The sequence below is a fragment of the Salmo salar genome, chromosome ssa17 (genome assembly GCF_905237065.1).
Source record: "Salmo salar chromosome ssa17, Ssal_v3.1, whole genome shotgun sequence".
Lineage (NCBI taxonomy): Eukaryota > Metazoa > Chordata > Actinopteri > Salmoniformes > Salmonidae > Salmo > Salmo salar.
Genome location: NC_059458.1, coordinates 34,160,838 through 34,186,734, shown reverse-complemented (window position 1 = coordinate 34,186,734; position 25,897 = coordinate 34,160,838). Strand labels below are relative to the sequence as shown.

General features: G+C 47.1%; 2 protein-coding genes across 3 annotated transcripts in view; one reads left to right on the top strand and one right to left on the bottom strand.

Moving 5' to 3' along the window:
• LOC106593318 (propionyl-CoA carboxylase alpha chain, mitochondrial) overlaps window positions 1-18,793 on the top strand; it is a 58,677-nt gene extending 39,884 nt beyond the window's left edge. Inside the window, exons 18-21 of the mRNA XM_045699540.1 lie at window positions 8,082-8,234; window positions 13,121-13,261; window positions 15,623-15,700; window positions 17,557-18,793. Of these exons, the coding sequence (XP_045555496.1) occupies window positions 8,082-8,234; window positions 13,121-13,261; window positions 15,623-15,700; window positions 17,557-17,625 (441 nt within the window). The 3' untranslated portion in view covers window positions 17,626-18,793. The remainder of the gene's footprint in view (window positions 1-8,081; window positions 8,235-13,120; window positions 13,262-15,622; window positions 15,701-17,556) is intronic.
• A 5,333-nt stretch (window positions 18,794-24,126) lies between these two features.
• Window positions 24,127-25,897, bottom strand: part of LOC106596293 (E3 ubiquitin-protein ligase MARCHF4) — a 10,368-nt gene continuing 8,597 nt past the window's right edge. For both annotated transcript variants that reach the window (XM_045699544.1, XM_045699545.1), the window contains 3 exons: window positions 25,672-25,827; window positions 25,288-25,480; window positions 24,127-24,946 (listed from right to left, as the gene is read on the bottom strand). In XM_045699544.1, coding sequence (XP_045555500.1) covers window positions 24,447-24,946; window positions 25,288-25,480; window positions 25,672-25,827 — 849 coding nt within the window. In that variant the 3' untranslated portion in view covers window positions 24,127-24,446. The remainder of the gene's footprint in view (window positions 24,947-25,287; window positions 25,481-25,671; window positions 25,828-25,897) is intronic.

The following is a 25,897-nucleotide window of genomic DNA, read 5'->3' as shown; positions in this document are numbered from 1 at the left end:
CCCTGGTCCTCTCCTCTAGTAGTGGATTCTGGGTCTTTCCCTGGTCCTCTAGTAGTGGATACTGGGTCTTTCCCTGGTCCTCTAGTAGTGGATACTGGGTCTTTCCCTGGTCCTCTAGTAGTGGATACTGGGTCTTTCCCTGGTCCTCTAGTAGTGGATACTGGGTCTTTCCCTGGTCATCTAGTAGTGGATACTGGGTATTTCCCTGGTCCTCTAGTAGTGGATACTGGGTCTTTCCCTGGTCCTCTAGTCGTGGATACTGGGTCTTTCCCTGGTCCTCTAGTAGTGGATACTGGGTCTTTCCCTGGTCCTCTAGTAGTGGATACTGGGTCTTTCCCTGGTCCTCTCCTCTAGTAGTGGATACTGGGTCTTTCCCTGGTCCTCTAGTAGTGGATACTGGGTCTTTCCCTGGTCCTCTAGTAGTGGATACTGGGTCTTTCCCTGGTCCTCTAGTAGTGGATACTGGGTCTTTCCCTGGTCCTCTCCTCTCTAGTAGTGGATACTGGGTATTTCCCTGGTCCTCTAGTAGTGGATACTGGGTATTTCCCTGGTCCTCTAGTAGTGGATACTGGGTCTTTCCCTGGTCCTCTAGTAGTGGATACTGGGTCTTTCCCTGGTCCTCTAGTAGTGGATACTGGGTCTTTCCCTGGTCCTCTAGTAGTGGATACTGGGTTTTTCCCTGGTCCTCTAGTAGTGGATACTGGGTCTTTCCCTGGTCCTCTAGTAGTGGATACTGGGTATTACCCTGGTCCTCTCCTCTAGTAGTGGATACTGGGTCTTTCCCTGGTCCTCTAGTAGTGGATACTGGGTCTTTCCCTGGTCCTCTAGTAGTGGATACTGGGTTTTTCCCTGGTCCTCTCCTCTAGTAGTGGATACTGGGTCTTTCCCTGGTCCTCTAGTAGTGGATACTGGGTCTTTCCCTGGTCCTCTAGTAGTGGATACTGGGTCTTTCCCTGGTCCTCTAGTAGTGGATACTGGGTCTTTCCCTGGTCCTCTAGTAGTGGATACTGGGTCTTTCCCTGGTCCTCTCCTCTAGTAGTGGATACTGGGTCTTTCCCTGGTCCTCTAGTAGTGGATACTGGGTCTTTCCCTGGTCCTCTAGTAGTGGATACTGGGTCTTTCCCTGGTCCTCTAGTAGTGGATACTGGGTCTTTCCCTGGTCCTCTCCTCTAGTAGTGGATACTGGGTCTTTCCCTGGTCCTCTAGTAGTGGATACTGGGTCTTTCCCTGGTCCTCTAGTAGTGGATACTGGGTATTTCCCTGGTCCTCTAGTAGTGGATACTGGGTCTTTCCCTGGTCCTCTAGTAGTGGATACTGGGTCTTTCCCTGGTCCTCTAGTAGTGGATACTGGGTCTTTCCCTGGTCCTCTAGTAGTGGATACTGGGTCTTTCCCTGGTCCTCTAGTAGTGGATACTGGGTTTTTCCCTGGTCCTCTAGTAGTGGATACTGGGTCTTTCCCTGGTCCTCTAGTAGTGGATACTTGGTCTTTCCCTGGTCCTCTAGTAGTGGATACTGGGTCTTTCCCTGGTCCTCTAGTAGTGGATACTGGGTTTTTCCCTGGTCCTCTAGTAGTGGATACTGGGTCTTTCCCTGGTCCTCTAGTAGTGGATACTTGGTCTTTCCCTGGTCCTCTAGTAGTGGATACTGGGTCTTTCCCTGGTCCTCTAGTAGTGGATACTGGGTTTTTCCCTGGTCCTCTAGTAGTGGATACTGGGTCTTTCCCTGGTCCTCTAGTAGTGGATACTGGGTCTTTCCCTGGTCCTCTAGTAGTGGATACTGGGTCTTTCCCTGGTCCTCTAGTAGTGGATACTGGGTCTTACCCTGGTCCTCTCCCAGTAGTGGATACTGGGTCTTTCCCTGGTCCTCTAGTAGTGGATACTGGGTCTTTCCCTGGTCCTCTAGTAGTGGATACTGGGTGTTTCCCTGGTCCTCTCCTCTAGTAGTGGATACTGGGTCTTTCCCTGGTCCTCTAGTAGTGGATACTGGGTCTTTCCCTGGTCCTCTAGTAGTGGATACTGGGTCTTTCCCTGGTCCTCTAGTAGTGGATACTGGGTCTTTCCCTGGTCCTCTAGTAGTGGATACTGGGTATTACCCCGGTCCTCTCCTCTAGTAGTGGATACTGGGTCTTTCCCTGGTCCTCTAGTAGTGGATACTGGGTATTTCCCTGGTCCTCTAGTAGTGGATACTGGGTCTTTCCCTGGTCCTCTAGTAGTGAATACTGGGTCTTTCCCTGGTCCTCTAGTAGTGGATACTGGGTATTTCCCTGGTCCTCTAGTATTGGATACTGGGTCTTTCCCTGGTCCTCTAGTAGTGGATACTGGGTCTTTCCCTGGTCCTCTAGTAGTGGATACTGGGTCTTTCCCTGGTCCTCTAGTAGTGGATACTGGGTCTTTCCCTGGTCCTCTAGTAGTGGATACTGGGTCTTTCCCTGGTCCTCTAGTAGTGGATACTGGGTCTTTCCCTGGTCCTCTAGTAGTGGATACTGGGTCTTTCCCTGGTCGTCTAGTAGTGGATACTGGGTATTTCCCTGGTCCTCTAGTAGTGGATACTGGGTCTTTCCCTGGTCCTCTAGTAGTGGATACTTGGTCTTTCCCTGGTCCTCTAGTAGTGGATACTGGGTCTTTCCCTGGTCCTCTAGTAGTGGATACTGGGTTTTTCCCTGGTCCTCTAGTAGTGGATACTGGGTCTTTCCCTGGTCCTCTAGTAGTGGATACTGGGTCTTTCTCTGGTCCTCTAGTAGTGGATACTGGGTCTTTCCCTGGTCCTCTAGTAGTGGATACTGGGTATTACCCTGGTCCTCTCCTCTAGTAGTGGATACTGGGTCTTTCCCTGGTCCTCTAGTAGTGGATACTGGGTCTTTCCCTGGTCCTCTAGTAGTGGATACTGGGTTTTTCCCTGGTCCTCTCCTCTAGTAGTGGATACTGGGTCTTTCCCTGGTCCTCTAGTAGTGGATACTGGGTCTTTCCCTGGTCCTCTAGTAGTGGATACTGGGACTTTCCCTGGTCCTCTAGTAGTGGATACTGGGTCTTTCCCTGGTCCTCTAGTAGTGGATACTGGGTATTACCCCGGTCCTCTCCTCTAGTAGTGGATACTGGGTCTTTCCCTGGTCCTCTAGTAGTGGATACTGGGTATTTCCCTGGTCCTCTAGTAGTGGATACTGGGTCTTTCCCTGGTCCTCTAGTAGTGGATACTGGGTATTTCCCTGGTCCTCTCCTCTAGTAGTGGATACTGGGTCTTTCCCTGGTCCTCTAGTAGTGAATACTGGGTCTTTCCCTGGTCCTCTAGTAGTGGATACTGGGTATTTCCCTGGTCCTCTAGTAGTGGATACTGGGTCTTTCCCTGGTCCTCTAGTAGTGGATACTGGGTCTTTCCCTGGTCCTCTAGTAGTGGATACTGGGTCTTTCCCTGGTCCTCTAGTAGTGGATACTGGGTCTTTCCCTGGTCCTCTAGTAGTGGATACTGGGTATTTCCCTGGTCCTCTAGTAGTGGATACTGGGTATTTCCCTGGTCCTCTAGTAGTGGATACTGGGTCTTTCCCTGGTCCTCTAGTAGTGGATACTGGGTCTTTCCCTGGTCCTCTAGTAGTGGATACTGGGTCTTTCCCTGGTCCTCTCCTCTAGTAGTGGATACTGGGTCTTTCCCTGGTCCTCTAGTAGTGGATACTGGGTCTTTCCCTGGTCCTCTAGTAGTGGATACTGGGTCTTTCCCTGGTCCTCTAGTAGTGGATACTGGGTCTTTCCCTGGTCCTCTCCTCTCTAGTAGTGGATACTGGGTATTTCCCTGGTCCTCTAGTAGTGGATTCTGGGTCTTTCCCTGGTCCTCTAGTAGTGAATACTGGGTCTTTCCCTGGTCCTCTAGTAGTGGATACTGGGTCTTTCCCTGGTCCTCTAGTAGTGGATACTGGGTCTTTCCCTGGTCCTCTAGTAGTGGATACTGGGTCTTTCCCTGGTCCTCTAGTAGTGGATACTGGGTCTTTCCCTGGTCCTCTAGTCGTGGATACTGGGTCTTTCCCTGGTCCTCTAGTAGTGGATACTGGGTATTTCCCTGGTCCTCTAGTAGTGGATACTGGGTCTTTCCCTGGTCCTCTAGTCGTGGATACTTGGTCTTTCCCTGGTCCTCTAGTAGTGGATACTGGGTTTTTCCCTGGTCCTCTAGTAGTGGATACTGGGTCTTTCCCTGGTCCTCTAGTAGTGGATACTGGGTCTTTCCCTGGTCCTCTCCTCTCTAGTAGTGGATACTGGGTATTTCCCTGGTCCTCTAGTAGTGGATACTGGGTCTTTCCCTGGTCCTCTAGTAGTGGATACTGGGTCTTTCCCTGGTCCTCTAGTAGTGGATACTGGGTCTTTCCCTGGTCCTCTAGTAGTGGATACTGGGTCTTTCCCTGGTCCTCTAGTAGTGGATACTGGGTCTTTCCCTGGTCCTCTAGTAGTGGATACTGGGTCTTTCCCTGGTCCTCTAGTAGTGGATACTGGGTATTACCCTGGTCCTCTCCTCTAGTAGTGGATACTGGGTCTTTCCCTGGTCCTCTAGTAGTGGATACTGGGTCTTTCCCTGGTCCTCTAGTAGTGGATACTGGGTTTTCCCTGGTCCTCTCCTCTAGTAGTGGATACTGGGTCTTTCCCTGGTCCTCTAGTAGTGGATACTGGGTCTTTCCCTGGTCCTCTAGTAGTGGATACTGGGTCTTTCCCTGGTCCTCTAGTAGTGGATACTGGGTCTTTCCCTGGTCCTCTAGTAGTGGATACTGGGTATTTCCCTGGTCCTCTCCTCTAGTAGTGGATACTGGGTCTTTCCCTGGTCCTCTAGTAGTGGATACTGGGTCTTTCCCTGGTCCTCTAGTAGTGGATACTGGGTCTTTCCCTGGTCCTCTAGTAGTGGATACTGGGTCTTTCCCTGGTCCTCTCCTCTAGTAGTGGATACTGGGTCTTTCCCTGGTCCTCTAGTAGTGAATACTGGGTCTTTCCCTGGTCCTCTAGTAGTGGATACTGGGTATTTCCCTGGTCCTCTAGTAGTGGATACTGGGTCTTTCCCTGGTCCTCTAGTAGTGGATACTGGGTCTTTCCCTGGTCCTCTTAGTAGTGGATACTGGGTCTTTCCCTGGTCCTCTAGTAGTGGATACTGGGTCTTTCCCTGGTCCTCTAGTAGTGGATACTGGGTCTTTCCCTGGTCCTCTAGTAGTGGATATTGGGTCTTTCCCTGGTCCTCTCTAGTAGTGGATACTGGGTCTTTCCCTGGTCCTCTAGTAGTGGATACTGGGTCTTTCCCTGGTCGTCTAGTAGTGGATACTGGGTCTTTCCCTGGTCCTCTAGTAGTGAATACTGGGTCTTTCCCTGGTCCTCTAGTAGTGGATACTGGGTCTTTCCCTGGTCCTCTAGTAGTGGATACTGGGTCTTTCCCTGGTCCTCTAGTAGTGGATACTGGGTCTTTCCCTGGTCCTCTAGTAGTGGATACTGGGTCTTTCCCTGGTCCTCTAGTAGTGGATACTGGGTCTTTCCCTGGTCCTCTAGTAGTGGATACTGGGTCTTTCCCTGGTCCTCTAGTAGTGGATACTGGGTCTTTCCCTGGTCCTCTAGTAGTGGATACTGTGTCTTTCTCTGGTCCTCTAGTAGTGGATACTGGGTCTTTCCCTGGTCCTCTAGTAGTGGATACTGGGTCTTTCCCTGGTCCTCTCTCTAGTAGTGGATACTGGGTCTTTCCCTGGTCCTCTAGTAGTGGATACTGGGTCTTTCCCTGGTCCTCTAGTAGTGGATACTGGGTTTTTCCCTGGTCCTCTCCTCTAGTAGTGGATACTGGGTCTTTCCCTGGTCCTCTAGTAGTGGATACTGGGTCTTTCCCTGGTCCTCTAGTAGTGGATACTGGGTCTTTCCCTGGTCCTCTAGTAGTGGATACTGGGTCTTTCCCTGGTCCTCTAGTAGTGGATACTGGGTATTTCCCCGGTCCTCTCCTCTAGTAGTGGATACTGGGTCTTTCCCTGGTCCTCTAGTAGTGGATACTGGGTATTTCCCTGGTCCTCTAGTAGTGGATACTGGGTCTTTCCCTGGTCCTCTAGTAGTGGATACTGGGTCTTTCCCTGGTCCTCTAGTAGTGGATACTGGGTATTTCCCTGGTCCTCTAGTATTGGATACTGGGTCTTTCCCTGGTCCTCTAGTAGTGGATACTGGGTCTTTCCCTGGTCCTCTAGTAGTGGATACTGGGTCTTTCCCTGGTCCTCTAGTAGTGGATACTGGGTCTTTCCCTGGTCCTCTAGTAGTGGATACTGTGTCTTTCTCTGGTCCTCTAGTAGTGGATACTGGGTCTTTCCCTGGTCCTCTAGTAGTGGATACTGGGTCTTTCCCTGGTCCTCTCCTCTAGTAGTGGATACTGGGTCTTTCCCTGGTCCTCTAGTAGTGGATACTGGGTCTTTCCCTGGTCCTCTAGTAGTGGATACTGGGTCTTTCCCTGGTCCTCTTCTAGTAGTGGATACTGGGTCTTTCCCTGGTCCTCTAGTAGTGGATACTGGGTTTTTCCCTGGTCCTCTAGTAGTGGATACTGGGTCTTTCCCTAGTCCTCTAGTAGTGGATACTTGGTCTTTCCCTGGTCCTCTAGTAGTGGATACTGGGTCTTTCCCTGGTCCTCTAGTAGTGGATACTGGGTCTTACCCTGGTCCTCTCTCTAGTAGTGGATACTGGGTCTTTCCCTGGTCCTCTAGTAGTGGGTACTGGGTCTTTCCCTGGTCCTCTAGTAGTGGATACTGGGTTTTTCCCCGGTCCTCTCCTCTAGTAGTGGATACTGGGTCTTTCCCTGGTCCTCTAGTAGTGGATACTGGGTCTTTCCCTGGTCCTCTAGTAGTGGATACTGGGTCTTTCCCTGGTCCTCTAGTAGTGGATACTGGGTCTTTCCCTGGTCCTCTTCTAGTAGTGGATACTGGGTCTTTCCCTGGTCCTCTAGTAGTGGATACTGGGTCTTTCCCTGGTCCTCTAGTAGTGGATACTGGGTCTTTCCCTGGTCCTCCAGTAGTGGATACTGGGTCTTTCCCTGGTCCTCTAGTAGTGGATACTGGGTCTTTCCCTGGTCCTCTAGTAGTGGATACTGGGTCTTTCCCTGGTCCTCTCCTCTAGTAGTGGATACTGGGTCTTTCCCTGGTCCTCTAGTAGTGAATACTGGGTCTTTCCCTGGTCCTCTAGTAGTGGATATTGGGTATTTCCCTGGTCCTCTAGTAGTTGATACTGGGTCTTTCCCTGGTCCTCTAGTAGTGGATACTGGGTCTTTCCCTGGTCCTCTAGTAGTGGATACTGGGTATTTCCCTGGTCCTCTAGTAGTGGATACTGGGTCTTTCCCTGGTCCTCTCTCTAGTAGTGGATACTGGGTATTTCCCTGGTCCTCTAGTAGTGGATACTGGGTCTTTCCCTGGTCCTCTAGTAGTGGATACTGGGTTTTTCCCTGGTCCTCTAGTAGTGGATACTAGGTCTTTCCCTGGTCCTCTAGTAGTGGATACTGGGTCTTTCCCTGGTCCTCTAGTAGTGGATACTGGGTCTTTCCCTGGTCCTCTAGTAGTGGATACTGGGTCTTTCCCTGGTCCTCTAGTAGTGGATACTGGGTATTACCCCGGTCCTCTCCTCTAGTAGTGGATACTGGGTCTTTCCCTGGTCCTCTAGTAGTGGATACTGGGTCTTTCCCTGGTCCTCTAGTAGTGGATACTGGGTCTTTCCCTGGTCCTCTAGTAGTGGATACTGGGTCTTTCCCTGGTCCTCTAGTAGTGGATACTGGGTCTTTCCCTGGTCCTCTAGTAGTGGATACTGGGTCTTTCCCTGGTCCTCTAGTAGTGGATACTGGGTCTTTCCCTGGTCCTCTAGTAGTGGATACTGGGTCTTTCCCTGGTCCTCTAGTAGTGGATACTGGGTCTTTCCTCTGCCCAACAGTACTATCTTTGATGCTGTTATTTTCCCAAGTGGTTCAACATAGCTGCTCCTCCTGCTGTCAGGCTGCAGGCTGTCTCTTCCTGCATATCAAACTGCAATCTCTCCACATGGGAAGCAAATGGCTTGTATCAGAATAATAAGTAGAGTGTAGTAATGAAATGACTGTTCCTCTGATCCCCCTGGTAGGTGGAGGTGGATGGAGTTAAGGTGGAGGTTAGTGGAGAGTGGAACCTGGCCTCAGCCCTGCTGCCTGTCACCATCAACAGAACCCCCAGGGTTCTACAGTGTCTGTCTAGAGATGCAGGAGGAGACATCACTCTACAGTACCTGGGCACACAGGTGAGTCACCTCTCCTTCATTCTGGTGAATGTATGAATTGTGTGTCTTAGTGGTCGTGTGTATGTACACACATTTAGTAACGTTCCTCTTATCTGTCGGGCCAAGTCGGTGTCAGTTCCCCGCCTACACATCCCCATCCAGCCTAGTCCCAGACCCCCAATACCCCCCAGACCCCCACACTACACAGAATGTCAGGAAGAGAAGACCATCCGTTATGTATCAGAGGCTTTGAAGGGAGCCAGCTATAAACAGCTCTGTGCTGCTCAGACCCTGGGGGGCTTTGAACGCAGGCTCCACAGGAACTTGTCACGGGGCGACATCACTTCCCTTTCCTCCTTTAGGGTCCTGGGGCTGGGCCGTGGGGGTCTGTTAGGTCATGGGGGGTTGGGAGGAGGTTGATGAGTGGCTCAGTAAGTACCTCTGTCCTGTCCCCTGCTGCGTCAGCTGGAGGACTCTGTCTCTGTGTTGGAGAGTAGGAGACACCCTGCTGAGCTGCTTCCAGGCTTCCTCTCCTGAGGACATGGAAGACCACTGTATCCCTTAGCTCTCACTCATCCTGGGTATGTTCTAGTCTAGCTCATCCTGGGTATGTTCTAGTCTAGCTCATCCTGGGTATGTTCTAGTCTAGCTCATCCTGGGTATGTTCTAGTCTAGCTCATCCTGGGTATGTTCTAGTCTAGCTCATCCTGGGTATGTTCTAGTCTAGCTCATCCTGGGTATGTTCTAGTCTAGCTCATCCTGGGTATGTTCTAGTCTAGCTCATCCTGGGTATGTTCTAGTCTAGCTCATCCTGGGTATGTTCTAGTCTAGCTCATCCTGGGTATGTTCTAGTCTAGCTCATCCTGGGTATGTTCTAGTCTAGCTCATCCTGGGTATGTTCTAGTCTAGCTCATCCTGGGTGTGTTCTAGTCTAGCTCATCCTGGGTGTGTTCTAGTCTAGCTCATCCTGGGTATGTTCTAGTCTAGCTCATCCTGGGTATGTTCTAGTCTAGCTCATCCTGGGTATGTTCTAGTCTAGCTCATCCTGGGTATGTTCTAGTCTAGCTCATCCTGGGTATGTTCTAGTCTAGCTCATCCTGGGTATGTTCTAGTCTAGCTCATCCTGGGTATGTTCTAGTCTAGCTCATCCTGGGTATGTTCTAGTCTAGCTCATCCTGGGTATGTTCTAGTCTAGCTCATCCTGGGTATGTTCTAATCTAGCTCATCCTGGGTATGTTCTAGTCTAGCTCATCCTGGGTATGTTCTAGTCTAGCTCATCCTGGGTATGTTCTAGTCTAGCTCATCCTGGGTATGTTCTAGTCTAGCTCATCCTGGGTATGTTCTAGTCTAGCTCATCCTGGCTATGTTCTAGTCTAGCTCATCCTGGGTGTGTTCTAGTCTAGCTCATCCTGGGTATGTTCTAGTCTAGCTCATCCTGGGTATGTTCTAGTCTAGCTCATCCTGGGTATGTTCTAGTCTAGCTCATCCTGGGTATGTTCTAGTCTAGCTCATCCTGGGTATGTTCTAGTCTAGCTCATCCTGGGTATGTTCTAGTCTAGCTCATCCTGGGTATGTTCTAGTCTAGCTCATCCTGGGTATGTTCTAGTCTAGCTCATCCTGGGTATGTTCTAGTCTAGCTCATCCTGGGTATGTTCTAGTCTAGCTCATCCTGGGTATGTTCTAGTCTAGCTCATCCTGGGTATGTTCTAGTCTAGCTCATCCTGGGTATGTTCTAGTCTAGCTCATCCTGGGTATGTTCTAGTCTAGCTCATCCTGGGTATGTTCTTGTCAGCTGGTTACAGAACAACACCTAGTTAACAGGCTGGAGTTGAATAGACCTTTAGTACAGCTGGTTACAGAACAACACCTAGTTAACCTGGTTGGTTGACCTGTATCTGAACTGGGGTGACAGTCAGCAGGGCCAATATGAGGGCTGTTAGTTACTGTTGTTTCCTGGGAAGAAATCCTGTGGAAGCCTGCATTTCCCCAGGCCATCCCAACCCTCCCATTCCCCACACTCCTGACGCTCCGGATTACAGACTGATTTACGAGTCCAGCTTGGTTTCCCTCCCCGCTCCTGGTTTTTCAACAAGGGATTGTCGGCCTTGGGAATCAATGACTGTTTGTTTGGGGTATCCTATGGGGGTATCCTATGGGGGTATCTTATGGGGGTATCCCGGCCAGGGGTTATTTTAGTCACTATGATGGTGTTGTGAAGAGGATGACCTGTTGTGTGTGTGTGTGTGTGTGTGTGTGTGTGTGTGTGTGTGTGTGTGTGTGTGTGTGTGTGTGTGTGTGTGTGTGTGTGTGTGTGTGTGTGTGTGTGTGTAACTCTTATAGGCCGGGCAGGGTACCGGGGTGGTAAACAAACAAACAAGGATGCATGCGGTCATTAACATGCTGGGTGGCTTCCTAATGTTATTGTACTGTGACCTTCATATACAGGTCAGTTACTGGGACCAGCTGCTAGTAGTGTTACTGAGACCAGGACAATGATCCCCCCCAGCCTGGACCAGGGTTAAGCCAGGACAATGATCCCCCCCAGCCTGGACCAGGGTTAAGCCAGGACAATGCCCCCCCAGCCTAGACCAGGGTTAAGCCAGGACAATGATCCCCCCTAGCCTGGACCAGGGTTAAGCCAGGACAATGCCCCCCTAGCCTAGACCAGGGTTAAGCCAAGACAATGCCCCCCCTAGCCTAGACCAGGGTTAAGCCAGGACAATGCCCCCCCCCTAGCCTAGACCAGGGTTAAGCCAAGACAATGCCCCCCCTAGCCTAGACCAGGGTTAAGCCAGGACAATGCCCCCCCCTAGCCTAGACCAGTGTTAAGCCAGGACAATGCCCCCCTAGCCTAGACCAGTGTTAAGCCAAGACAATGCCCCCCCTAGCCTAGACCAGTGTTAAGCCAGGACAATGCCCCCCTAGCCTAGACCAGGGTTAAGCCAGGACAATGCCCCCCCCTAGCCTAGACCAGTGTTAAGCCAGGACAATGCCCCCCCTAGCCTAGACCAGGGTTAAGCCAGGACAATGCCCCCCTAGCCTAGACCAGGGTTAAGCCAAGACAATGCCCCCCTAGCCTAGACCAGTGTTAAGCCAGGACAATGCCCCCCTAGCCTAGACCAGTGTTAAGCCAGGACAATGCCCCCCTAGCCTAGACCAGTGTTAAGCCAGGACAATGCCCCCCCTAGCCTAGACCAGTGTTAAGCCAGGACAATGCCCCCCCCTAGCCTAGACCAGTGTTAAGCCAGGACAATGCCCCCCTAGCCTAGACCAGTGTTAAGCCAGGACAATGCCCCCCTAGCCTAGACCAGTGTTAAGCCAGGACAATGCCCCCCCTAGCCTAGACCAGTGTTAAGCCAGGACAATGCCCCCCCTAGCCTAGACCAGTGTTAAGCCAGGACAATGCCCCCCTAGCCTAGACCAGTGTTAAGCCAGGACAATGCCCCCCCTAGCCTAGACCAGTGTTAAGCCAGGACAATGCCCCCCTAGCCTAGACCAGTTTTAAGCCAGGACAATGCCCCCCCTAGCCTAGACCAGTGTTAAGCCAGGACAATGCCCCCCTAGCCTAGACCAGTGTTAAGCCAGGACAATGCCCCCCCTAGCCTAGACCAGTGTTAAGCCAGGACAATGCCCCCCCTAGCCTAGACCAGTGTTAAGCCAGGACAATGCCCCCCCTAGCCTAGACCAGTTTTAAGCCAGGACAATGCCCCCCTAGCCTAGACCAGTGTTAAGCCAGGACAATGCTCCCCCTAGCCTAGACCAGTGGTAAGCCAGGACAATGCTCCCCCTAGCCTAGACCAGTGGTAAGCCAGGACAATGCCCCCCCTAGCCTAGACCAGTGTTAAGCCAGGACAATGCCCCCCCTAGCCTCGACCAGTGTTAAGCCAGGACAATGCTCCCCCCTAGCCTAGACCAGTGTTAAGCCAGGACAATGCCCCCCCTAGCCTAGACCAGTGTTAAGCCAGGACAATGCTGGGACATTTTCAGCTTCCAGGAATTGTGTACAGATCCTTGTGTCTCAGTAGGTAGAGCATGATGCTTGCAACACCAGGGTTGTGGGTTCCATTCTCACGGAGAATCAGTACGGAGAAAAAAAACCTATGGAAATGTATGCACTCACTGTAAGTCGCTCTGGATAAGACCATCTGCTAAATTACTCAAAAGTAAAAAATGTACAATGTACTGCCAAATTCTCTAAAATGACGTTGGAGGCGGCTTATGGTAAAGAAATGAACACTCTGGCAACAGTTCTGGGATCTTTTATTTCAGCTTCTGAAACATGGGACATGTTACGTTTATATTGTTGTTCAGTATAAAAGGACTGAGTTAGGAAGGTATTTTGTTATCAAGCTGTTATCAAACTTCAGTATCCAGCTGCTCATTGAATTGCACCACACAACAGATATCTACCAGAAAAAAATGTATTGTACCTCTCCCTCCCTCCTCATCTCACTCTCCGGTCTCACCTTGTTGCCCGGCGCCAAGCGACCGTTGGCTGTTATATTTATTAGGCCTGCTGCTTCATGAAGTTTCAACTCTTAATGAGGGAGAAACCAGCCACTCAGTGTTAGCTATGTGTAAGACATAAATGAGCCTAATGAGCTAATTAAAGGATTGGCATGAAACAGCCTGATGAATGAACCCACTGGCTGTAATGCAGTAGTAGCTGTAGTATTGATTCACTAAGCCAGGGACGGATATAGACTGACACGAATATTGGGTGCTGCCACCCGGTGGACCCAAGGAGAACAGCATCAACAGAATAGGAGTTTCAGAATAATGAATGTGTTGTTCATCTTGATTTTTCTTTCATTAGTTTTACAACACGGGCCTACTTTGTGGACTTGTATATGTAATGAATTGATAACTGTGATTTGACCCCTGACCTCTGTCTCTTGTGTGTTCAGTTTAAGGTCCGTGTTCTCAGTCAGCTGGTATCCACGCTGAGCGCTCACATGCCTGAGAAGGTTCCAGAAGACACCAGCAGCATCCTGCGTTCTCCTATGCCTGGCTCCGTGGTCGCCGTGTCTGTCAAACCTGGAGACGTGGTAAGAACATACATGTTACATAGAATCCACATAGATCCAAGACACTGGTACGTAGAGCATCCTGAACAGAGCAGTAGCATCATGTCTGGTACGTAGAGCATCCTGAACAGAGCAGTAGCATCATGTCTGGTACGTAGAGCATCCTGAACAGAGCAGTAGAGTCATGTCTGGTACGTAGAGCATCCTGAACAGAGCAGTAGAGTCATGCCTGGTACGTAGAGCATCCTGAACAGAGCAGTAGAGTCATGTCTGGTACATAGAGCATCCTGAACAGAGCAGTAGAGTCATGCCTGGTACGTAGAGCATCCTGAACAGAGCAGTAGAGTCATGCCTGGTACGTAGAGCATCCTGAACAGAGCAGTAGAGTCATGTCTGGTACATAGAGCATCCTGAACAGAGCAGTAGCATCATGCCTGGTACGTAGAGCATCCTGAACAGAGCAGTAGCATCATGCCTGGTACGTAGAGCATCCTGAACAGAGCAGTAGAGTCATGCCTGGTACGTAGAGCATCCTGAACAGAGCAGTAGAGTCATGTCTGGTACGTAGAGCATCCTGAACAGAGCAGTAGAGTCATGCCTGGTACGTAGAGCATCCTGAACAGAGCAGTAGAGTCATGCCTGGTACGTAGAGCATCCTGAACAGAGCAGTAGAGTCATGCCTGGTACGTAGAGCATCCTGAACAGAGCAGTAGAGTCATGTCTGGTACGTAGAGCATCCTGAACAGAGCAGTAGAGTCATGCCTGGTACGTAGAGCATCCTGAACAGAGCAGTAGAGTCATGCCTGGTACGTAGAGCATCCTGAACAGAGCAGTAGAGTCATGCCTGGTACGTAGAGCATCCTGAACAGAGCAGTAGCATCATGTCTGGTACGTAGAGCATCCTGAACAGAGCAGTAGCGTCATGTCTGGTACGTAGAGCATCCTGAACAGAGCAGTAGAGTCATGCCTGGTACGTAGAGCATCCTGAACAGAGCAGTAGAGTCATGCCTGGTACGTAGAGCATCCTGAACAGAGCAGTAGAGTCATGCCTGGTACGTAGAGCATCCTGAACAGAGCAGTAGAGTCATGCCTGGTACGTAGAGCATCCTGAACAGAGCAGTAGAGTCATGTCTGGTACGTAGAGCATCCTGAACAGAGCAGTAGAGTCATGCCTGGTACGTAGAGCATCCTGAACAGAGCAGTAGAGTCATGCCTGGTACGTAGAGCATCCTGAACAGAGCAGTAGAGTCATGCCTGGTACGTAGAGCATCCTGAACAGAGCAGTAGAGTCATGCCTGGTACGTAGAGCATCCTGAACAGAGCAGTAGAGTCATGCCTGGTACGTAGAGCATCCTGAACAGAGCAGTAGAGTCATGCCTGGTACGTAGAGCATCCTGAACAGAGCAGTAGAGTCATGCCTGGTACGTAGAGCATCCTGAACAGAGCAGTAGAGTCATGCCTGGTACATAGAGCATCCTGAACAGAGCAGTAGAGTCATGCCTGGTACGTAGAGCATCCTGAACAGAGCAGTAGCATCATGTCTGGTACGTAGAGCATCCTGAACAGAGCAGTAGAGTCATGCCTGGTACATAGAGCATCCTGAACAGAGCAGTAGAGTCATGCCTGGTACGTAGAGCATCCTGAACAGAGCAGTAGAGTCATGCCTGGTACGTAGAGCATCCTGAACAGAGCAGTAGCATCATGCCTGGAGATAATGTGGTAAGGACATGTTACATGTTACATACATGTTGTTGCTGGACATTAGTTGTTACGTACATGTTGTTGTTGGACATTAGTTGTTACATGTTGTTGCTGGACATTAGTTGTTACATACATGTTGTTGTTGGACATTAGTTGTTACATGTTGTTGCTGGACATTAGTTGTTACATACATGTTGTTGCTGGACATTAGTTGTTACATGTTGTTGCTGGACATTAGTTGTTACATACATGTTGTTGCTGGACATTAGTTGTTACATACATGTTGTTGCTGGACATTAGTTGTTACATACATGTTGTTGCTGGACATTAGTTGTTACATACATGTTGTTGCTGGATACTAGTTGTTACATACATGTTGTTGCTGGATACTAGTTGTTACATACATGTTGTTGCTGGATACTAGTTTCACCACCTCATCCATCAATGATTTAACCTTGTAAATCAGCACTCAATGATGGAGATGGAATGCTGGTTTATCAATATTGCATGTGGCATCTGGCGCCAGTTAATCTGTCTGTCTGTCTGTCTGTCTGTCTGTCTGTCTGTCTGTCTGTCTGTCTGTCGTGAGTTAATACATACGTCTGTCTGTCTGTCGTGAGTCATGCCTGCTATAGACTACATTATTGTATGCTGTAATGATCTGTTGTTGTTGTTCCCCAGGTGGCTGAAGGCCAGGAGATCTGTGTGATTGAGGCCATGAAGATGCAGAACAGCTTGATTGCTGCTAAAGCTGCCAAGGTAAGACCAATGAACACACACCCATTACACTAACCTCCACTACAACACATTACCACACACACACTACATTACACAGCCCTCCTCTCCCATGTAACTATTCCCCAGGTTGTTGCTGTAAATTACAGTGTTCTCAGTGAACTTCCCTGGTTAAATAAGGGTAAAAACAATAAAACACACACTACATTACTACACACTACTACATTACCACACACACCACTACATTACCACACACACCACTACATTACTACACACTACTACATTACTACACACTACTACATAACTACACACTACTACATTACTACACACTATTACATTACTACACACTACTACATAACTACACACTACTACATTACTACACACTATTACATTACTACACACCACTACATTACTACACACTACTACATTACTACACACCACTACATTACTACACACTACTACATTACTACACACCACTACATTACTACACACTACTACATTACCACACACACCACTACATTACCACACACACCACTACATTACTACACACTACTACATTACTACACACTACTACATAACTACACACTACTACATTACTACACACTATTACATTACTACACACTACTACATTACTACACACTACTACATTACTACACACTACTACATTACCACACACACCACTACATTACTACACACTACTACATTATCACACACACCACTACGTTACTACACACACTACTACATTACTACACACACTACTACATTACTACACACTACTACATTACCACACACACCACTACATTACTACACACTACTACATTATCACACACACCACTTCATTACTACACACTACTACATTACTACACACTATACTACATTACCACACACACTACTACACGCACACTACTACATTACCACACACACCACTACACTACTACATTATCACACACACTACTACATTACTACACACACACTACTAAACACACACCACTACATTACTACACACTACTACATTACTACACACACTACTACACACACACTACTACATTACCACACACACCACTACATTACTACACACTACTACATTATCACACACACCACTACATTACTACATACTACTACATTACCACACACACCACTACATTACTACACACTACTACATTATCTCACACACCACTACATTACTACACACTACTACATTACTACAATCTACTACATTACCACACACACTACACACTACTACATTACCACACACACTACTACACACACACACTACTACATTACCACACACACCACTACATTACTACACACTACTACATTATCACACATACTACTACATTACTACACACACACTACTACACACACCACTACATTACTACACACTACTACATTACTACACACACTACTACACACACACTACTACATTACCACACACACACCACTAAATAACTACACACTACTACATTACCACACACACTACATTACTACACACACTACTACATTACTACACACTCTACTACATTACCACACACACCACTACATTATTACACAGTACTACATTATCACACACACTTCTACATTACTACACACACACTACTACATTACTACACACACTACTACATTACCACACACACTACTACATTACTACACACACTACTACATTACTACACACACTACTACATTACTACACACACTACTACATTACTACACACACTACTACATTACTACTCATTACTACACACACCGCTACATTACCACACACTACTACATTATCACACACATTACTACATTACCACACACACTGAATTACTTTTTTCTACACATCACCAGTCAGACGGCTAGTTTCTACGACAACTGACCTTTCTGTTGTTCCCTCCCAGGTGAAGAGTGTCCACTGTAAAGCAGGAGAGACGGTTGGAGAGGGAGACCTTCTGGTCCAACTAGAGTAGGATCTAACCTACGACCTCTAACCTCTGCCCTCTGCCCTCCCACCTCTGACCTCGCTCGCCAGGGATTGGCTTCCAAGTCAGGTTGAAGGAATTCTGGGACAAAGGAATGAACAGGATACTAGTAGACTAGATGGACGGTTCCCCAGTCTGTCCTTGTTGTTTTGTTCTGGTGTTTTGGTCTTCCTGTGGTACTAGTAGGCTACTCTCTCCAGTATTGGCTTCTGGGATTCACTCGTTCTAGGAATTTTCCACACAAAAACTAAAAAACAAGATGGACGCTGTGGACCTGTTTTAGTGCCTTCAGCCTCTGAAAGGAGGATTGTCCTGTTAAATATGATGAATACTGTATATATCACTTAGCAACATGCCACTAATCATGTGTAATGTACTTCCTCACTAGCCTGGTCTCAGATCTGTTTGTGCCATCTTGCCAGGACATCTGGGACCAGGCTAGCGCCTCACATTTCACTGTAATGAAACACTTGTGTATCAGAGTGTAGAAACCTGGTTATAAGTATAACACTACTCCCTTGGCTGGAGTTGTGTTTGCCTTTTTAAAGGATATCTCTCAACCCCAATTTCAGCCTTTGTCCAACCCCTTGACATTGTAAAGAAAAACATGCATTCAGGTGAGAAGTGGATGGGGGGACTTGCTCATAAATATTCATTTTGGGGGTGGGTAAATGTAGTTGTACCTCATCCCAACACTCTCTCACTGAAGTATACTTACCAGAAGTCCACTGGCACGCTCTGATAATAAAATGATGTGCATCGCGAGCAAATACGGCTCTGGAAAGTTAGCTCACAGTTGTTATGTGCTGACTTCCTGACATCTATTGCCACTTGCAGTGTAAGTTAGAATCCCTTATGGGGGGGGAATATTTGAAACGTGGACTCATATTTACTGCGGTATTGTGTTGGGAGGAAAGAGAAATCATCACCTTGTAAATGAAGGGGCTCAACTCAATCCAAACCTCATTGCAGTATTTACGCAGTATCTCTTTTTCCAATGGTCAAATGAACTCACAGACTGGTCTTGGGTACTGTATGAAAACCTACAACTACTACCAGGGCGACCCCTCTCACAGCTATGCTTTCACTTTTCAGAATTAGAAGTGTGTGTGTGGTCACGTGATGAATATAGGAAATAAAGGATTTGAAGAATAAATCGATCTTCCCCAGTTGGGATTAGAACTCCCAACCATTAAACTATGAGCCGACTGTAGCAGACTGCACCACCAATCAGTCAAGTTAACATGACCACTGTCATCTATTTCTTGTTACGATGGATGTAGCTACGAATACAGTTCAAGTGGGAAGTTTACATACACCTTAGCCAAATACATTATAACTCAGTTTTTCACAATTCTTGACATTTAATCCTAGTAAAAATTCCCTGTTTTAGGTCAGTTAGGATCACCAATTTATTTTAAGAATGTGAGATGTCAGAATAATAGTAGAGAGAATTATTTATTTCAGCTTTTATTTCTTTCATCACATTCCCAGTGGGTCAGAAGTTTACATACACTTAATTAGTATTTGGTAGCATTGCCTTTAAATTGTTTAACTTGGGTCAAACGCTTCAGGTAGCCGTCCACAAGCTTCCCACAATAAGTTGGGTGAATTTTGGCCCATTCCTCCTGACAGAGCTGGTGTAACTGAGTCAGGTTTGTAGGCCTCCTTGCTCGCACAAGCTTTTTCAGTTCTGCCCACAAATTTTCTATTGGATTGAGGTCAGGGCTTTGTGATGGCCACTCCAATACCTTGACTTTGTTGTCCTTAAGCCATTTTGCCACAACTTTGGAAGTTTGCTTGGGGTCATTGTCCATTTGGAAGACCCATTTGCAACCAAGCTTTAACTTCCTGACTGATGTCTGAAGATGTTGCTTCAATATATCCACATCATTTTCCTCCCTCATGATGCCATCCATTTTGTGAATTGCACCAGTCCCTCCTGCAGCAAAACACCCCCACAACATGATGCTGCCAGCCCCGTGCTTCACGGTTGGGATGGTGTTCTTCGGCTTGCAAGCCTCCCCCTTTTTCCTCCAAACATAACAATGCTCATTATGGCCAAACAGTTCTATTTTTGTTTGATCAGACCAGAGGACATTTCTCCGAAAAGTACGATCTTTGTCCCCATGTGCAGTTGCAAACCGTAGTCTGGCTTTTTTATGCAGGTTTTGGAGCAGTGGCTTCTTCCTTCCTGAGCGGCCTTTCAGGTTATGTCAATATAGGACTCGTTTTACTGTGGAAATAAATATTTTTGTACCTGTTTCCTCCAGCATCTTTACAAGGTCCTTTGCTGTAGTTCTAGGATTGATTTGCACTTTTCGCACCAAAGTACGTTCATCTCTAGGAGACAGAACGCGTCTCCTTCCTGAGCGGTATGACGGCTGTGTGGTCCCATGGTGTTTGTACTTGCGTACTATTGTTTGTACAGATGAACGTGGTACCTTCAGGTGTTTGGAAATTGGTCCCAAAGATGAACCAGACTTGTGGAGGTCTACAATTTTTTTTTCTGAGGTCTTGGCCATGACATCATTTTGTGGAATTTTCCAAGCTGTTTAAAGGCACAGTCAATTTAGTGTATGTAAACTTCTGACCCACTGGAATTGTGATACAGTGAATTGTAAGTGAAATAATCTGTCTGTAAACAATTGTTGGAAAAATTACTTGTGTCATGCACAATGCAGATGTCCTAACAGACTTGCCAAAACTATAGTTGGTTAATAAGAAATGTGTGTAGTGGTTGAAAAACTAGTTTTAATGACTCCAACCTCAGTGTATGTAAACTTCTGACTTCAACTGTATACACGTATAATTGTTATTTTTTCTTGGTAAACCAGATTGATGTGTATGAAACGGTAAGATAAAACGTTGAATTTGGTCATATGCGGGTATGTGCCTTTACTGCCTTTTGTATGTTGTGTAACGTCAGTGTTCAAGGAAGCATCATGCTAAATATATTGGCACACTCCACAACCTGCATCTAGAAGGGAGTGGATTTCATACTGAACCCCTCCCTTTGATGACGTAAGGGGGCCTCTACATCACCAATTCAAAGGTAGGGTTGAACCACTAGGGACAAGGAGCTAGATTTAATACTAAAACACCTGAATATATCACTTTTGCAACAAACTGTCAAAATGAAGACCAGGATTGACGTGTTTCACTATAACTAAGCCTAAAACATCCTGTTTTTTGTCTTGAAAGTTACTCTTTAAATACTGTAGGGACTGGTAGAGGGGCTGGACGTACTGTAGGGACTCTTCAGTTTTCACTCAAACAACACCCTCTGCTGCTCTTCAGTTTTCACTCAAACAACACCCTCTGCTGCTCTTCAGTTTTCACTCAAACAACACCCTCTGCTGCTCTTCAGTTTTCACTCAGGCTACTTGCTGCAGTCCATGTCACACATGAAACCCTTTTACTGCCATCGGTGGTGTTATCAAAGATCATATGGATTCACTTCTCATAGAGATGCCAACCTGTACTAAGATGGATGGACCTGACAGAAGAGACAGGTTTTGAGTTAAATCCATTTCAACCTGTACTAAGATGGATGGACCTGACAGAAGAGACAGGTTTTGAGTTAAATCCATTTCAACCTGTACTAAGATGGATGGACCTGACAGAAGAGACAGGTTTTGAGTTAAATCCATTTCAACCGGCTCACTGTGTTCTACTAGAGACACATCATGATTTAACCTTTGTGTTTCTTATGCTGGGAAGATGTAAAGCTGTATATAAATTACTCTGGGAAGACGTAAAGCTGTATATAAATTACTCTGGGGAGACGTAAAGCTATATATAAATTACTCTGGGAAGACGTAAAGCTGTATATAAATTACTCTGGGGAGACGTAAAGCTGTATATAAATTACTCTGGGGAGACGTAAAGCTGTATATAAATTACTCTGGGGAGACGTAAAGCTGTATATAAATTACTCTGGGGAGACGTAAAGCTATATATAAATTACTCTGGGGAGACGTAAAGCTATATATAAATTACTCTGGGGAGACGTAAAGCTATATATAAATTACTCTGGGGAGACGTAAAGCTATATATAAATTACTCTGGGGAGACGTAAAGCTATATATAAATTACTCTGGGGAGACGTAAAGCTATATATAAATTACTCTGGGGAGACGTAAAGCTATATATAAATTACTCTGGGGAGACGTAAAGCTGTATATAAATTACTCTGGGGAGACGTAAAGCTGTATATAAATTACTCTGGGGAGACGTAAAGCTATATATAAATTACTCTGGGGAGACGTAAAGCTGTATATAAATTACTCTGGGGAGACGTAAAGCTGTATATAAATTACTCTGGGGAGACGTAAAGCTGTATATAAATTACTCTGGGGAGACGTAAAGCTGTATATAAATTACTCTGGGGAGACGTAAAGCTGTATATAAATTACTCTGGGGAGACGTAAAGCTGTATATAAATTACTCTGGGAGACGTAAAGCTGTATATAAATTACTCTGGGAAGACGTAAAGCTGTATATAAATTACTCTGGGAAGACGTAAAGCTGTATATAAATTACTCTGGGGAGACGCAAAGCTGTATATAAATTACTCTGGGGAGACGTAAAGCTGTATATAAATTACTCTGGGAGACGTAAAGCTGTATATAAATTACTCTGGGGAGACGTAAAGCTGTATATAAATTACTCTGGGGAGACGTAAAGCTGTATATAAATTACTCTGGGAAGACGTAAAGCTATATATAAATTACTCTGGGGAGACGTAAAGCTGTATATAAATTACTCTGGGGAGACGTAAAGCTGTATATAAATTACTCTGGGGAGACGTAAAGCTGTATATAAATTACTCTGGGGAGACGTAAAGCTGTATATAAATTACTCTGGGAAGACGTAACGCTGTATATAAATTACTCTGGGAGACGTAAAGCTGTATATAAATTACTCTGGGAAGACGTAACGCTGTATATAAATTACTCTGGGGAGACGTAAAGCTGTATATAAATTACTCTGGGGAGACGTAAAGCTGTATATAAATTACTCTGGGAAGACGTAAAGCTGTATATAAATTACTCTGGGAAGACGTAAAGCTGTATATAAATTACTCTGGGGAGACGTAAAGCTGTATATAAATTACTCTGGGAAGACGTAAAGCTGTATATAAATTACTCTGGGAAGACGTAAAGCTGTATATAAATTACTCTGGGAAGACGTAAAGCTGTATATAAATTACTCTGGGGAGACGTAAAGCTGTATATAAATTACTCTGGGAAGACGTAAAGCTGTATATAAATTACTCTGGGAAGATGTAAAGCTGTATATAAATTACTCTGGGAAGACGTAAAGCTGTATATAAATTACTCTGGGAGACGTAAAGCTGTATATAAATTACTCTGGGAAGACGTAAAGCTGTATATAAATTACTCTGGGAAGACGTAAAGCTGTATATAAATTACTCTGGGGAGACGTAAAGCTGTATATAAATTACTCTGGGAAGACGTAAAGCTGTATATAAATTACTCTGGGAAGATGTAAAGCTGTATATAAATTACTCTGGGAAGACGTAAAGCTGTATATAAATTACTCTGGGAGACGTAAAGCTGTATATAAATTACTCTGGGAGACGTAAAGCTGTATATAAATTACTCTGGGAAGACGTAAAGCTGTATATAAATTACTCTGGGAGACGTAAAGCTGTATATAAATTACTCTGGGGAGACGTAAAGCTGTATATAAATTACTCTGGGGAGACGTAAAGCTGTATATAAATTACTCTGGGAAGACGTAAAGCTGTATATAAATTACTCTGGGAAGATGTAAAGCTGTATATAAATTACTCTGGGGAGACGTAAAGCTGTATATAAATTACTCTGGGGAGACGTAAAGCTGTATATAAATTACTCTGGGAAGACGTAAAGCTGTCTGTGATGCCTCTGCCATGTCTCATAGTTGACAGGAAGGAATCATATTCCAATATGAATAATTCAACGGTTAATGCGTTACCACATACTTTAGGCTACTCCAAACTAACCTCGGGTCAGTGGCGTACTATTCAAGCTCTTCAGAAGGAGACTGCTTGTGTTTTGTATTGAAACTTCATCTCAGGCTGCATCCCAAATAGTAACCTGTTCCCTGTACAGTCCACTAGATTTGACCAGGTCCCATCGGGTTCTGGTCAAAAGTAGTGCACCATGTAGGGAATAGGGTGCCATTTGGGATGTAGACTGAATTGTCATTGTGAACAGCTAATGGAAGAAGGTATTAGTGTTATGGACTGTCACTGTACTGAACTGTGCTCCTGCCTGTCATCATAGTAATTAGAAAGGTCTATTTATCCTGACTGAGGACTGCAGCTTCCTGACAGGAGTGTTGCTCCAGGCTAGACAGTAGATCACATCAGATCAGTGCCATCTATCACAGCCCCCTCCAAGCAGAGTCCTATATATGGAGAGAAATGGCTCTGCCTCACACATCCTTCCTGCTACATCAGACCACAACACACAGATCTGGAAATCTCCTTTTATTACATCAAGGCTGTCAAAACACAGGAAACTGGCAAATCTCTCTCTCTCTCTCTGCCCTCCGCCTCTCCATCCTCACCCCCTGTTCATCCTCTCCCCCCCTCACCCACACTCTCCCTCTCGCTCCTTCATCTTTCTGTCCCAGGCAGCGTTGAGTAACTTCATGTAAATCTCTGTGAAGCAGCAGTAACATCTTCCAGTCCTCCATTCAAACTCCCAAAACGAGGCCACACACCTCTCTCTCTCTCTCTCATGTCTGTCTCTCTCGTTGTTGTAACGTAACAAAGTTAGGCCTCAGTTGAAGCCTCAGACCGTAGTGACTCTCATGACCAGCTCCCGGCTACTGTTGCTGGGCTGTGGAGGCTGGGGTTGGACTTGAGTGGGCCGGGGCCCCTGCTGCGTTGTCCAGAGGTGCTGGGTGAGCAGGTGGAGGATGTTGTATGCACAGTGGTGGTCCGGCAGGGATGGTGGCCCCCCGTTGCTCTGCTCCGACATTGAGTCTTGTGTCGTCACCGTCGTCAGGCTGGCGGTTGTGGTCGTGGCCACGGTGTAGCCAGGTGCGGAGGCGGCCACCGCGGCCATGAGGGAGGAGGTGGAGGGGGAGACCAAGTCATCCCCCGGCTCTGCCCCGGGAGGAGCACTCGTCCTGGGGTTGGGCAGGGCCAAGTGCCTGGGCGTGAGCCTGGATCTGTGGTGGTCCTCAGTGTCTTTGATCTTGTCGTAGTTGAGCACCTTCCACTGCTGGTTCACTGCCTGCCAGCGGTTAAAGATCCTGAACACCGAGGGGCCTTCATGGACGATCAGCGCTTGAACGAGAGAAGAAGAGGGGGAGGTTGTCAGTTACACATGAATACATCCTGAATCCAACATGCGTTGGTAATGTTCATAGATCACACAGGGAGTCCTCCAGAGCTCTGTCTGTGGAGTCATATGTCCCTCCTCAAGTGTCCTGATTGGAGAAGAGGGAATGGAGGACAGGAAGAGGGGAGGAGGGAGGTGTATTCCATAGGGGACTACGTTGCAAACAAGTAGAATTGCTTTATCGTGTTATCCCCTGGGTTGTGTATCTTTTCCCCCCCAATAAATCAATCAAGGAAGAAAGAAGAAGAAGAAGAGTAGGAGGAGTTCCTCTGTGTGCCGGCCTCACCGATGCAGACGAGGTCCATGAATCCGTACATGGCGTAGCAGATCTGGAAGAGCAGGTCCTGGCGCTGCCACTTGGCCGAGGGGCTGAGGGAGGACCACACCAGCCAGGAGATAGAGGACATGAGGAACAGGCTGCCCAGCACGGCCGCAGCGATCTGGACCTTCTCTATCACGGTCAGAGAGATGGCCTGCCACTGGGGGGAGAGAGAGAGAGTACATCATCATCCCATACTATTCATACACACTATACACTAGTATTAACCCCTCTCTCTCTCTGCAGTGCTGTGTGATATGCACCCAGTTAGAGCTCTCCTCTTCATCCCCTAAAACCCTCCCCCTTCACTCAAGTCCAAGAGCTGGTGAGTCCCATCACAGCTGTCCCTACCTGGAGTGGGTTATTGGTGCTGATGGCTACCACGTGGTACTTGTAGTAGCAGAGCTCACAGCTCCAGGAGCCCCTCTCACTGATCCACTTGATGAGGCAGGGCTCATGGGTACAGCGGACCGACCCACTGCAGCGACACGGGCTCAGCAGCTCCCCCTGTGGGACACAAAGGAAAATGCTGCTATTGGTTTGTCTTACAGTGAGCCAGCTGAGTGTCGGCCAGGGT